A 14,664-nucleotide genomic window follows, 5' to 3' on the forward strand; every position below is an offset into this window, starting at 1 on the left:
GGGAGACAACTACATCTTTATGATCACAAGTAAACGACTGGGAATTACTGTTTGTCAAAAACGATTTTTGGAGTTTTTGTAAATTCCGCAGTCATGAGCTATTTTTGTATTTGTAAGCCTTTCAGTCATCAGCCATGTGCCACTTTTGGGGCAGGTGTGGTAGAACTGTTATCAAATGCTGTAATATCTTTCTTTCAACGCAGTCTGGTTTTAAGTCATCCCACATACTGTACCTTAACTGTGCTGAATAAGAAAGTAGAAAAATAATACTTTTTATGTACATGTCCCGTAACTGTCTCTCTGTCTGTCTGTCTGTCTGTCTGTCTGTCTGTCTGTTTCTCTCTCTCTCTCTCTCTCTCTCTCTCTCTCTCTCTCTCTCTCTCTCTCTCTCTCTCTCTCTCTCTCTCTCCCCCCCACCCCCCTTCCCCTCCTCAGTGTTCAAGAACCCAGTCTGCAAGGTGTACCGATTCCAGACGGTGGACAGTAAGTGGATGTTGGTGCGTGAGCAGATGGCCGAGAGCACGCTGTCCTTCTCCATCCCAAAGCAGCTCATTACTCTCCACATCCAGGAGGACACCAGGAGGTACGCTACGCTGGCGCTGCCCATGAGGCAGGAGGAGACAGGCGAGGAGAGGGGGAGAGGGGAGAGGAGAGGAGAGGAGAGGAGAGGAGAGGAGAGGACAGGAGAGGAGAGGAGAGGAGAGAGGAGGGGAGAGAAGAGGAGAAAGAGGGAGGAGAGGAGAGGAGAGGAGAGGAGAGGAGAGGAGAGGAGAGGAGAGGGGGAGAGAGACCGTGAGCTAGACAAAAGTGAATTAGATTAATAGATGTAGGGGCGGCGGAAAAGGAAGGAATGAGAAAGGAGAAAAAAAGATCCCTCTTTTTTGTTCCTGATAGGGGGTGGGGGGGTTGTGTTTCAAAGACGGAAATAGATGGATATGAGCTATACTTAGTCACAACTAAATTATTCAGGTCTATTTAACACTTCAAATGGGTTTTTCTCCTCCTCTCTCTTTTCCATCCTGTTCACTTGCAAAGCATCAATGTCTTCAGCTCCTCCTTTGCGCCCCACTACCACTACCCCCACCCCCTTGTCTTCCATCCTTGTTGCTCTATCTCTCGCGTCCACATTGTTTGCATACACCTGGAAGAGCTGGAGATGTGCTGGACTACAATAGCTTTTACGTAAGATTTCACAGGGTGCAGTCTCCAAAAACAGGAGTGGGGTTCGGGTAGCGTTTGCCTCTCTAAGTGCTGTACTTGGCTAAATGGCGAAAATTTTGTGAAGAAAAAAAGAAACGTAAAATGTTTGAGATAAAAAAGAAACATAAAAGAGGGAATATGAGCAGTGCCGGTCTCAGTTGGATTCTTTTGCGCTGTACCCATGGGCAAGATAGAGTATTTACTCTGTCGGATCCGTAGTGATGTCATAGCTCCCTACAGTCCTACAGAATGTGCTGTGCTGTTAGCATGAGTTTTACCAGTTCACAGAAAAAGCACTCTGGTTTTTACCATTTTTCGTTCATCTAGTACAGAAAAACGGGTTCCATGGCAACATACACAGGCAAACTGACTTTGTGGAAAGTCCTTTTTCTCTATAAAGACACATGTTTATCCACAGTAGTTTTAAATGGTAACTTCTGGCAATTTTAGCATGCAGTTGTAATGCTCACACTACCCTGGACTTACAACCTGAGAACTTTTTTTCCAGCCTTTTCCGAGATCCTGTTCATTGTAATTGGGGGCAGGTGTATGTTTGCATTTAAAAAAACCCATCTTGATTTATTCCCAATAACATCCAAAAGGTTATGCAACATCAGCAGACAACTAACAAACAGCGATACCTTCTGGGATAATATTTTGAGTAGGCCTATGTTAAGAATTTTTTGAATGTAAACAAAATCTTCCCCCTTTAGAAAAAGTCAGATCTCGGAAAGAGCTGACTCGAAAAATGCAGCATCACCGGGTACTGACAAGTCAAGGGTAGTGCGAGCAATACAACAGCGTATTGAAATTGGCAGAAGTTATCCTTTCACTTCTACAGCTCCCTAAAGGTGCACTGTGTAAGAGTAAGTATTGCAAATACACTGCTCATTGAAACGCTCATTGGTTAGGCTAGGTCACTGAACTTCCTCTCTGCATGAAATATCCAAATATACTAATCATAAAGACGGAAACTCTGCCTATGTGGTTACAAGGTGAGATGTGCTGCCTTGTGTGTCCCCAGTGTTTCCAGAAATGCTATCCAATTGAGCACATTGAATGTCATTAGCTGCCATTTGATCATACCATGGCCTGGACAATAGCGCTTATTGATGCCAGACCAAAGAGCTGGTGATTAAAGTGTTGACGTAGTACCCATTCACCTGCAGATCTGACGCCTGGGGGCCCTTTGACTTCAGAGGAGAGACCTCAGTTGAATTGGTGAATTGCAACTACCCTCCGTGGCTTAAGTGGTCATACAGTATTTCTCATCATCAGTTTATCAGTTGGAAATTATGTTGTTGTGATATTAAGTTTGTTTGTTCCATGAGCCGACATTTCCTGTCGTATTTATGAAAGGATGAACATAATTGGCAGGTTCTGTTGCAAAGTCTGTGTTGCAGCCTATCTACAGTATAGAATTCACACAATTTAATACATTTGATGTAGGAGAGTGATCAATGTTTATGTTGAACTCAAACACGGGCCAGCATGGCCACCAACACTGAGCCTCCCAAATGTTTGAATATTCCAGCGAGCTCGTAAACACTGGGCTCCTTCACTGATGTTCCTTGTTTTCTTCTCAATCCGTCATATGGATGCGTGCCCTCCCTAGCAGGACGTTTCCATCACCATGACTTTGGAAAGAGGGGATGTGGGGTTGAAAGGGCAGGGTTTATGTGTCAGTTATATACAATATTTGTTGGGGATTTTATCTACGTATGCTTTGGGTGAAATGTGCCATGGCAAAATATGCAAGTATAAAGCTAGTCTATGATTTCCTGTGGTTTAAGATTCTAGTGTGCTATTGGTTCGAGAGTAGGGACCAATCAGCGTGTAATTGGTTAGCGGCATAATGTGCAAGGTTTAAAAACCCCAGGTGAGTGGGGACGAAAAGGATGGAGCTTTCAGCTGATTACTTGAGGAGCTGAATCTATGATGACGCATCATTTGGAACTGCTGGTAACCGCACAGAGCAGTGTTGGTGAGAGCTGCAAATGTAGCAGGTGAAATATTGCTAGTCTGAAGTTTTGATTTGTTCTTCAGCACATGTCAGGTCGTGTTATATTTCAGTTTGCCCACGTGTACATTTGGTTTGTACAAATAAATAAAAAGCGCTTATGTTCTTGGCATCCTGAAGCTGTATTTCATCCCCCATTGAACTGAAGCGTAACGGTCTATCCCAGCAGGGAGATGCGACTGCTTTTCCACAGACAGTCAGTTGGTGGTGTCAAAGGAAAGGTTTAGCATGCATTTGCAGCACGAGAGGAGTACTGTAACTGGTTTCTCGATTCACCTATTTGTATTCTTTGCTTTAATCTCCTCATCAACTTATTTTTCTTTATCCCTTGTGTAGCGTAGAGTTGCCCAGCCGGGACTCAAACCCAGACCTTCTGGGGTAGTAAACTGGGGCTCTGACCGCTACACCAAGGAGCCAGGCTTGTTGGCATGACAGTCAGAACACAAACACAACCCTAGTGATGGTCACAATATCACACCTCGTAACCTTGTCATTGAAAAATGTGCCCCTCGTTTGAGTTTTAGGAGGTAACCCTGCAATCAGATGAGAATTATATTCTGACTCCTCCGGCAGGTCTCCCCTCTCTCTGCTGCTTTACAACAATATTGCCAAATTAAAGACATTGTCTGACTGCTGTGACTGACAGTCATACATTATACTGCCGTTCCAGTGCTACATTTTAGATGAGAAATTCATTCGCTTCTCGAGTGTGGGCCAAGCAGTCCATGACAGTGTGAAAATGAGAGTGATAGGTAAGGCAGGGAGTTTGTCAAACAAGCATGAAGGTGAGAAGAAAGGGGAGAAAGAGAGGTAAGGGGCATGGAGAGACGACCTGCTCTGCGGTGAGATGCTCCTCTAGAACAGTGTTTTCCAACCTTTTTTGTCTTGCGTACCCCCTAAGCATCTTAGTTGTACCATGAGTACCCCCGAATTCATGTTCTATATAACTTTCTTTGTCCTAGTGTTACTGCTCCATACATTTTTTATAATAATAACATTTTTCCAAGTACCCCCTGCAGTGTGCTCGCGTACCCCTAGTGGTACACGTACCCCTGGTTGGGAAACACTGCTCTAGAACACCTCTCACAGTTTCAAAGCCACTGTACAAAGGGCACATTATCCACACTGACAGCCCTCAGTGAACGCGCACACACACACACATGCATGCACACGCACGCACGCATGCACGCACGCACGCACGCACGCACGCACGCACGCACGCACGCACGCACAGACACACACACACACACACACACACACACACACACACACACACACACACACACACACACACACACACACACACACACACACACACACACACACACACACACACACACACACACACACACACACACACACACAGACACAGGCAAGAAGAATACATGTACACACACACATACACACACACACACACACCAGTGACAGAGGCTTGCCTTTGATTGCGAGCTGACCCACGAGCTGCCCTTGTCTTGTGCAATTCCTCATCTCAATCACCTCATAACATTCTCGGCGCCCACAATCTCATCGTCTCTTATTCGCCCGTCTTTCTAAAGCATTAGCAGCTCATTTTGGAGATCCTAATCGGGTCCGGCTGCAGGTATTAAAGAGCACACATAAGAAACTAGAGCCGGAATTAACATGAGAATTATTCATTGTTCTCTATGGAAAATCTCTTCTAATTAAAGCAATGTCTGATCCCTCTTATTAATGAGTCGCATTAAAGTTGCTCCCTGGGCCGCGGTACTGAGGCACAGCCCACCTGTTCCCTTCTGATAAGCTCCTCCATTACCTATGTAAATCTACATTTCCGCATAGCCCCCACTGTGCAAAGACCCACAATGCACCTGGGCAGTGTCACATAATTCTGACAGTATGGAACTACCCCTGGCCGTGTTCTGGTATATTACTTCCTTGTTTATTTATCTCGGAAGGGGCCTGACAAATTGACTGTGGGGCAGCTTAACAGCGTCTCGTCTACTCTGGAGCCTGAGCTGTTTGAGAAGTGATTACTTCAAGTTGCTGAAAAAGGAGTGAGGTGGGAAAGCACAGATACAAAATAAACTGTTCTGAACATATTTTACAATACTGTAATATCCAGAGATCCTCTGAAATTCAAAATTCAATTTAAAACTTTTTTTTGCCTTAGTTGGCCTATACAGAGTCGCTGTGTTTGTGTGTGCTCACGGAGGAGGCTGGTGTTTACGTGCTTCAGTTTTAACCTGCTTGCTTCAAGCCAACGTTTTCTTTGCCAAAGTGCTTGAGACAGCTTTACTCTGGACCTTGTCATTAAAGCTGTTCCACTCTACGCCTACAGACTCCCAAACCCACACAAGAAGATAAACTGACCATTCACCCCCAACAAAATAAAATAAAGAGTGGTTGACACTAGCAAGAAGTGGGGCAAACAAAGTCTGTGTAGGAGAAAGTAACAAATGGCCTGTTACTGTTAATGGAGCCTTGCCATGTGGGTTTGGATGTGTACAGCAGTGCTACGTTGTCTGCTTGCTGGCTGTAGGCAAGTCTTTTCCATTGACCTGAACGATTGCTTTTTGCTGACAAAGAAGCAAGGGCTGAATGTGACGAACATAAGCTCTTACATCGCAAAGACAAACAGAATTGTACACCATGATGTGGTCTTCAAAGGACAGCTAAGGTGTGTTGGGGTCCCATTTGAGACTTGTTGTGAACAGTGGCATTTGGTTTTACATTCAGGTTGTTTGTGGTGTATCGATTGGTGGTTCAAACCTTTCCTGTAAGAGAGATGGGAAACATGGTGACAAACCTTTCGTGCAGAGCCTCTGGTATAAGCTTGCAGTTACCAAAATTAATAGCCAAATCTTGATTTGCCAATTATATAGTGACATAGCCTATATTACATATGCAACATACACTCACCGCCCACTTTAATAGGAACACCTTGACAACCGTTCATTGAGGCAAATTTCTGATCAGCCAATCACATGGTGGCAATTTAATGCATTTATGCATGTAGACATGGTCGAGATTATCTCATGCAGTTCAAACAGAGCATCATAATGGGGAAGAAAGGCTATTAACATGACTTTGAACATGGTATGGCTGTTGGTGCTGAAAGGGCTTGATTTGAGTATTTCAGAAAATACTGATCTACTGGGATATTCACACACAACCATCTCTAGGGTTACAAAGAATGGTCCGAAAAAGAAAAAAATATACAGTGAGCGGCGGTTCTGTGGTCAAAAATGCCTTGATGGCAGAGGTCAGAGGAGAATGGCCAGACTGATTTGAGCTGATTCAAAAGCAACATTAAGTCAAATAACCCTTATTACAACCGAGGTATTCATAAGAAAATCTCTGATTACACAGCACATCAAATCTTGAGGCAAATGGTGCAAAATGGTGCCACTCCTGTCAGCTGAACAGGAAAATGAGGCAACATTTGCACAGACTCACCATAAACGACACTAGAAGATCTGAAAAAATGTTGCCTGATCTGATGAGTTTTGATATCTACTGCAACACTCAGGTGGTCAGAATTTGGCGTCAGCAACCTGAAAACATGGATCGACCCTGCCTTACATTAACTTTTCAGTCTGGAGATATAATGACAATTTGGGCCAATTAGTAGGCCTACCAATTTATCTTTGTTGGAATGCCAAAATATACCCGAGTATTGTTGCAGGCAGTTAACCCTATCCAGACTGGGGGGGGGCTAAAAGTGCCCGCACCAACTTTGATGCTGTATAATTCCTTAACGACTTCAGCTATGACTACGAAACTTGGTGACTTTTCGTAAAATTTAGTTGGCTACAGTTTAGTACCAAAAGATTATGTTCATCATTTTTGCCGTTGCCATGGCAACGGGTTTCTGACAGGTATGTCTGACTGAAAATCACTGATCTAAGTCTCATTATTGTTCCTTTTTCATATTTTTTTGTTATTTCCATTAGCATGAGACAGCTTTGTGAGAATTTAAGTGGTCTGAAGCATGTAATCATTAAAATTTAAGTGCATTACCTAAATTTGATGGAAAATACATTATGGCGAGATTTTGGGCATTATAAGAAGATGATGTCATAATGACGTCATAATACCAGATAATGACACAAAAATTATGTCATTCATAGATGTCCATATGTAGATCATCTCCCAAAAGTTTGGTGGTCATACCGTATTCCGTTCATGAGTTATGAGGGGGGGGTCAAAAGAGCCCCCCCCCAGGCCCAGGAATGCCAAAAAAGCCCAGTCTGAATAGGGTTAAGGCAGTTCTGAAGGCAAAAGGGGGTCCAACCCATCACTAGAGAGGTGTTCAGGTGTTACAGCAATGCAGAAACAGGATGAAATAAATCGAAGGTATTAAATCATTAAAGGTATAAAAGCCTTTGTCGTATTATGGATGTCATTGCAATGTTGTTATGATGTAGTTAAGTTTATTTTTCCTGCCTTGTGTTCCTCTCAGGATACAAGAGCTAAAGGACCTTGGGGAGCTATCGCCACACTGGGATAACCTGCGTCGAGAGGTCATCACCCGCTATGACCAGGTCATCAGAGGCTACCAAGAGACTCTGGAAGAGCTGGACAAGCTAACAGGTGAGTCTGTGGCAATGCCACAAGTTGAATTCTGAGGTTAAAGGTTTTGTAACTTAGGGTATTTTCACGCAAGATAGCCGACACTCCGCCCACCTAACCATTTTAGCAAATCACGTTCAGCTATTTTGTTCTCATGCATGCAAAGGGTGAATGTGAGCATTAAAGCCTCCTTGGTACAGATTTATGTTACGTTGCCATTTGCTCCTAGATTTTATCAGCAGCTAGTGCACTGGCGCAGCAATTCATAACATTGTAGCGCGTCACATTACTTCCCGAGTAACGGTTACGGCGATACAGTTATGGATAAAGTAATTAAGTAATTATTCCGTTACCCAAAATAAGGCTCCGTTAGTAACGCCGTTATACTCTAACGCCGTTACTCCCAGCACTGAGTGTATTACAAGAAGAATTGACTGCTCCTCCTGGTCCTGTTAGGCTGTAATGGTGTATCAGCACTCTTTTTAATCACACCCGCTCCTCTAGAGCTTTCCTCAATTGATTACACCTTGTCACAAGTGTAACTTGTCAGGACTCATAACCGAACCGTACTGAGATCATGTCAATGAAATTCTCTACAGTTCACTTCCAAGGGCTCTGGGTACACTTTGGAGCGTTCACATATGAGTCACAGGTCTGAGTTTAATGGCTGAAAGGGACCAGGTGTGAAAACCCTATAATATTGTATCGGCACATAAAGTAAGGTTGGCAAGTTACAAAGACGTTTTATGAAGTTATTGAGAATGAAGAACTGAATAAGTGTTCTTATTCATTTATACTGATTCAAACAGAGGTAGTCTTTTCCCCCTTGACTTGACATTTTGCTCAAATTGCTCAAAATGATAGTGGAATCTACAGTGATCCGATAAAAGAGGACTCGGAAATGCCTACCAACCAGATGTGCAACATGTACATGGCAACAATGTGATTGATAGGAAACAATGATCAAAGGAAAGTTGCTTTTTTGTTAATTATTCCAGATATTACATTGGAACAGCTTTTCTTGGATAGAGGTCTCTTCACTGATAGAGAAGCTCGGTGGAGATTTACCTCACGCCTGTTGCCTTAGGGGAACTTCTTATTGATCTTGATTATTGACTTAGCTTCCTGGCTGGCCTGGCCAAAGGTTTTTTGTATTTTGATTCTTTGATCTGCCAGTCCTGCTTCTGTCAATTTTTTATTTCTTTAACATCGACCCAGCCGTTTGGCCTGTCTTCCCTGTCAACCCTGTGTTTTCTATTAATCTTTTAAAACACAGTGAGCTGCATTTTTCTATGGATTGTGCAATGCAAATGCAGTTATTATTATTATTATTATTATTATTATTATTATTATTATTATTATTATTATTATTATTATTATTGTTGTTATTATGAGTAGTAGTAGTAGTAGTAGTAGTAGTAGTAGTAGTAGTAGTAGTAGTAGTAGTAGTAGTAGTAGTAGTAGTAGTAGTAGTAGTAGTAGTGTAGCAGCAGCAGCAGTAGAATAGTAGTTGCTCCAAAAACCGTTTTGTTGTACAAACATCAGTACTAAACAAACACAACAACTCCAAAACAATTGCTGCTGCAACGGATAGCATATATGAGCCACTCTCCAAGTCATTACTGTGTGTGTGCGTGCGTGCGTGCGTGTGTGCGTGTGTGTGTGTGTGTGTGTGTGTGTGTGTGTGTGTGTGTGTGTGTGTGTGTGTGTGTGTGTGCGAGCATGTGTGTGTGTGTGTGTGTGTGTGTGTGTGTGTGTGTGTGTGTGTGTGTGTGTGTGTGTGTGTGTGTGTGTGTGTGTGTGTGTGGTTTATAACGTGCCTGTTTGTGAACCATTTTTTGTCTGCCAACCAACATCAAGTTCTCCCCCTCATACACAAACTCCATAATTAGCATAGTAAATAAACAAACAACTCCAGATTTTAATGTGAAAGCACGAACACAAAAAGCACTTCATTTCTTATTGCCCAGAATCCATTCCATTCCCTTCCCGAGGTCTGGTGTCTCCCCGAGGAGCTTGTGGCTTTTCTTGTTTCTTTGTGTTTGTGCTGCGGTTGCCAGTGCCTGGCGGATGTCCTTGGTCACCAAACAGAGTAGGTTGTGTTCATCTGCATAGCTTAGTGGGTGGTTGTCTGTAATATGTGTTGCAGCATTGCTTCTGTGTATTAAAATAATGTTCGGAGGTTAGGAGCGCATCAGTGGGGAGCGCTTCAAGTTGTTTGTTGACACTGTTAATGTCGCTGGACTGTAAATGTCAGACTGAACCCGACATGTAGGTTTGACAGTTGTCTTTGGCTGAGGGAAGGAAATGGACATCTCATTGCTCTGCATAGGTTATATTCAGCACAATGGTCTCAGGTTAGGTCTGTAGTACAGAGATTAGGTGGTTGTCTGACTAATAGGTAAATAAATGATGATGAGTCGTCAGGATTGGGAGTCGGTCGATCACCCTCCAGACATTGACTCGCCCCCTCCTTTTTCATTGCTATTGCTTTCCGATTATGTCTGTGTTTGTGTGTATCAGTGTTTCTCTGTTTTTCCACTGCTGAATCATATTCATTCTTTTCCTCTTCTTTTTCTCTTTTTCTTTTTCTCTGCTTCACTCTCTGTGTGAATCTTCTCATGATCTCTCACTCTCTCCCCTTATATCTTTCTCTCCATCTTACTGTCTTCCTGCCATTATAAATTTGTCACCTCCTGTTTACTAGTTTGGCTGTTGTCATGGCAACCAAGTTTCTATCTGAATTGGTTTGTGGTATCAAAAGGAGAAGCCAGGTAATCTGAGTGCGGAAGTGTTGCTTCCTCGTGGGAGTATTTCGACTGCTGCGGGTTTAGGTTTCTGTTGTTTGCATGCGTGCGTGCGTGCATGCGTGCGTGCGTGCATGTGTGTGATAGACAGAGAAAGAGAGAGAGAGAGAAAGAGAGACGGAGATAGAGACAGAGATGGGTTCTTTTTAGAATTTCGTAGAAAATAACAGCCACAGATAATCTTCTGTCACTTTACTCTCTGAACGCGTGAAGAGCTGCTATCTTTCTAATAGCATCAGGCAGTCATATTGATTGGCTATCAATGGTGACGACTGTCCGTGTGGCACTAATGTTGTCTAATAGCAGATAACTAGGGGGTAACTTAGTGGACAGTGGTGGGACAGAAAAAAACAATCAGGCAGAGTAGCTGTGGTTTTAATCTATTTTGTCAACAGATACAAGACACATCTCACACCTTACAGTAACTTACAACAGATGGTTGTCCTTTGAACTTGATGTACAGCCATTCACATTTTTAATACTTTACATGTTGTATGGTGTAGTATCAAACAAACAGAATGGAATCCTCACCTTCAACTGGGAAGAACTAATCACATACATTGCGAGCACGCACACACGCACGCACGCACGCTCACACACACGTGTGCACTCTCACACACTGTCATAGAAGGTTGAGTCAGTCAGTTAAATCTGTCAGATTCAATTTTGCGGCGGAGACAGAATCCCGATCAACAGCCCCATCTGTCTGGCCTGGCCAATGGGGAGGGGGAGCTGAGCTGATCAGCAAGGTTGATCGATGGCCAGGGTGATGTCTCAGCAAGGGGCCGTCACTGCTCCCAGAGACAAATGGTGACAAGAGAGAGGGAGGTGGTGGTGATAGGGAGGAGAGTAGCGGTGCTGGTGACGAGGAGCCTGGGTCTGACGGCTGAACGGGGACAACTGTTCTGTTCTCCCTGAGAGGGAGGTGGAGGTGGTGGGGAGGAGAGTAGTGGTGGTGACGAGGACGAGGACGGGGACAGCTGTTCTGTTCTCCCTGTATCAGATTAGCTGTGCTGTGTGGCAGGAACCTCACGGTTGATACTCCTCTCTGTCAGTCTTTCTCTGCCATTTCCAACCCACCACCTCACCACCCCACAACCACAAGATTAGGTGGTTTCCCGCCCAATTTGGGCTGCTTAGGATGACCGTATGTGGGTAAAAATGGCATTTGCCAGCATTTACCAATTTTTGGCCATAGATATCAATAGAATTGGGCGGGATTTCGTGCTACCAGGCAGGTTTTGAGCATTTCTTGGGCTGGAAATCATCAGCCTCATCTGGCAACCCTGCTCCCAGCCTCATCCTTTTTGAATTGCCCATTATAACATCAGTAATATTCAGATGTTTGGCTTTTGCGTTGGGTGAGAATAGGAATGAATATTAATGAGCAGATGTAGTATCACCAGAGAGAGTAGAGAGAGAGAGGTTCCATTGGCCCATTGTTTCCTGGTTCTATTATTGGGGGGGAAATCCCCCTTTAGGCAGACCTAGGCAGACCTAAGGACTGTTCTATTCATTGTAGGAGCATTATGACACGCCCATTTAGGCAGACCGGAACCTGGTCACGTTAGGTGCCCATAGAAACCTATTATGTTGGCATATCTCTATACTTAAAGAATCTCTGGTATCACTGTGGAGTAGCGAATGCTTCTCCTGCCACGATAACACTTGCGGTTGGAGTGTCGGTGGTTGAAGGGTTAAAGTCAAGCACGTCGGAACTCAGAAGTAGGTCAAAAATATATGGCCTTTTTTATTTCACCATGAAAGAAAGAAAAGGTGCACGAGGGCAACAGAAATTAATCATAAACTGAAGAGTTCTCAAAATCAAATTAACACGAAATCAAATTACTGTGGTTCCAAACAGCGATACTCAAACTAAACTCTGCTTACTCTGGTTCACAGCAGGTTTTACATGACACTCTTCGAAGTCAGCTTTTGCCAGTAATCACAGATGCTTCTCTGTTCCTAGCTCTCTCAAACCCCAACAAACACTGGGTTTAAGTACACCCTTAAATGCGGGCAAAAAATTATTCAATCAACATCTCAATTGGTCCACACAGCTACACTATTTCAGAATTACGCAGGTTAACTCAATGCAATTAACGTAACAAAAAGTACAAAACGGTCGCCCTCTGCACAGAACTCATAACCCAAGATCAAACACAAAATATACAGTTTCCACATGTAAATAACATACATTTTAAACATCACACTAAACAATCCCCTCCCCTGTATTTCTTACATTTTTAAACCAATGTTGTACTTGGAGTTGATTGTGGTGATAAGTGTTCATGGGAAAAGTACATGTTTTGGGATGTACAGAAATTCTGCTAAATTCCCTTGTGCAGGCCTCAGTCAAAATTAGAAACTATGTTTGAATAAAACAAAACAAAACAAAAAACAAGTCTTCCAAATGCACAAGTATATAGCAGCACAATGTGAGAATAAATTGTAACAATTTATGCATTGCAAAAATGCTTCTCTTTAGGTTAGGTTAGGTTAGGTTAGGTTACTGTATTAGTCTCCACTAGGGAGAAATTTGTCTCGGAGACAGGGAGGTTGCAGCACTAGCTACAAAAAGACAAAAGGACAACACCAACAAAAAACAAAGCAGATAAAAGCACTGGAAAATAAGAAATACAAGGATAGAGAAGACAAAAGACTAAGAAACATTGGATGTCCTAACCCACCGACCCTGCCCCATCAAGTCCATACCATCCCTACCTCAGTATTTCCACACCATTGCACATTCCCACACACACACACCCCATCACCCCACCCCCAAACCAGACACATTACAGTCATACCAAAATTTAAGAAAAATAGTAAGAGCAAGGATACATTCATTCATGCCAATCCCCCAGTTGACACCCTCAAGTCAATACATAATTCCATCACCGACTGTAGGCCTACTACAATACAACTTAGTCCCGTTTCTACCCTGTTTACTAAGGAGTTTAAATGACTGTTACTATATTCATGTTTTGTTAGTCTGTTTGGTTCTATATCAAGTTGTGGTCCCTCCTTCTATGTCATCTTAGAATATTTGTTCTTTCTATCTTTGGCACAGAGTAAGTAAGTATATGCTTGCGCTACAATGGTGCTACAGTAACTCTTGTTCAGTGCACCATGCTATTTTTGCATCTACTCATTTTTGTATCAAGCTAGGATTTGTTTCTCTGAGTTTAAAGTAATGTGCCTGGTTTCATTTGTCAATGTTGTTGTGTCTGGTTAAATCTGGTTATCTCTTGATGTACTGTAGTTTTTCTTTTATATTTGAAATAATGGCCTTGATGGTGCTGAGCAATCTCATCCTTAGATTCTCTCTCTCTCTCTCTCTCTCTCTCTCTCTCTCTCTCTCTCTCTCTCTCTCTCTCTCTCCCTCTCCCTCTCTCCTCTCTCTCTCTCTCTCTCTCTCTCTCTCCCCCCCTTCTCTCTCTCTCCCCCCCTCCCTCTCCCTCCCTCTCCCTCTCTCCCTACCTCTCTCTCTCTCCCTCTCTGCTTGCCTTGTCTTCATTGGATAAAGGTAGTGTCCTAACACTGTAGTGTCTCTGGCCAGCATCAGTGTTAATCCCCCCGTGCTGAGCTGAGCTGTGTGTCTGCAGCCCATGCCCATCCATAATAGATGCCACTGTTATTATTATAGATGGAGCCAGCAACAGGGGACATGGGAGGGTGAGCTGTATTGGGGGAGAAATCGGGACCGGGCACTTTTGGCTTAAAGTCCCCCCTAACCCCCCCCCCCCCCTTAATTAGCGACACAGAACTGACTCACCGGTGGGCCCCGCACCCTCGTGGGCCCCTATTTTCAGATTTGTAAACAAAATATATACATTTATAAATATATATGTTTTTTTTTTTGACAATTGGGGCCCACAAGGTTGCAGGTCCCACAGGGAAGTGCCTGGTATGCTAGATGGTCTGTTCAGCCCTGCTTGTAAGTGCGAGCTGCTGGAATTACACACATGCACATTTTTGCACTCTGCATCACAGTCCCATTTTCCATCCCACCATTGTCCTCTATGGAGATGGGCTGATAGAGGAGGTATTCGTGTTCTTCTCTCTTTCATTCTGCGATAAGAACGG

The 14,664-nt window shown here is 43.4% G+C and overlaps 1 protein-coding gene across 12 annotated transcripts in view; it reads left to right on the forward strand.

Annotated features, from left to right (window-relative positions):
- inpp4b (inositol polyphosphate-4-phosphatase type II B) overlaps positions 1 to 14,664 on the forward strand; it is a 198,067-nt gene that overhangs the window by 122,661 nt on the left and 60,742 nt on the right. For all 12 annotated transcript variants that reach the window (XM_063218659.1, XM_063218652.1, XM_063218650.1 and 9 more), the window contains 2 exons: positions 436 to 583; positions 7,662 to 7,792. In XM_063218659.1, the coding sequence (XP_063074729.1) occupies positions 436 to 583; positions 7,662 to 7,792 (279 nt within the window). The remainder of the gene's footprint in view (positions 1 to 435; positions 584 to 7,661; positions 7,793 to 14,664) is intronic.

The sequence above is a fragment of the Engraulis encrasicolus genome, chromosome 16, assembly GCF_034702125.1.
Source record: "Engraulis encrasicolus isolate BLACKSEA-1 chromosome 16, IST_EnEncr_1.0, whole genome shotgun sequence".
Taxonomy (NCBI): domain Eukaryota; kingdom Metazoa; phylum Chordata; class Actinopteri; order Clupeiformes; family Engraulidae; genus Engraulis; species Engraulis encrasicolus.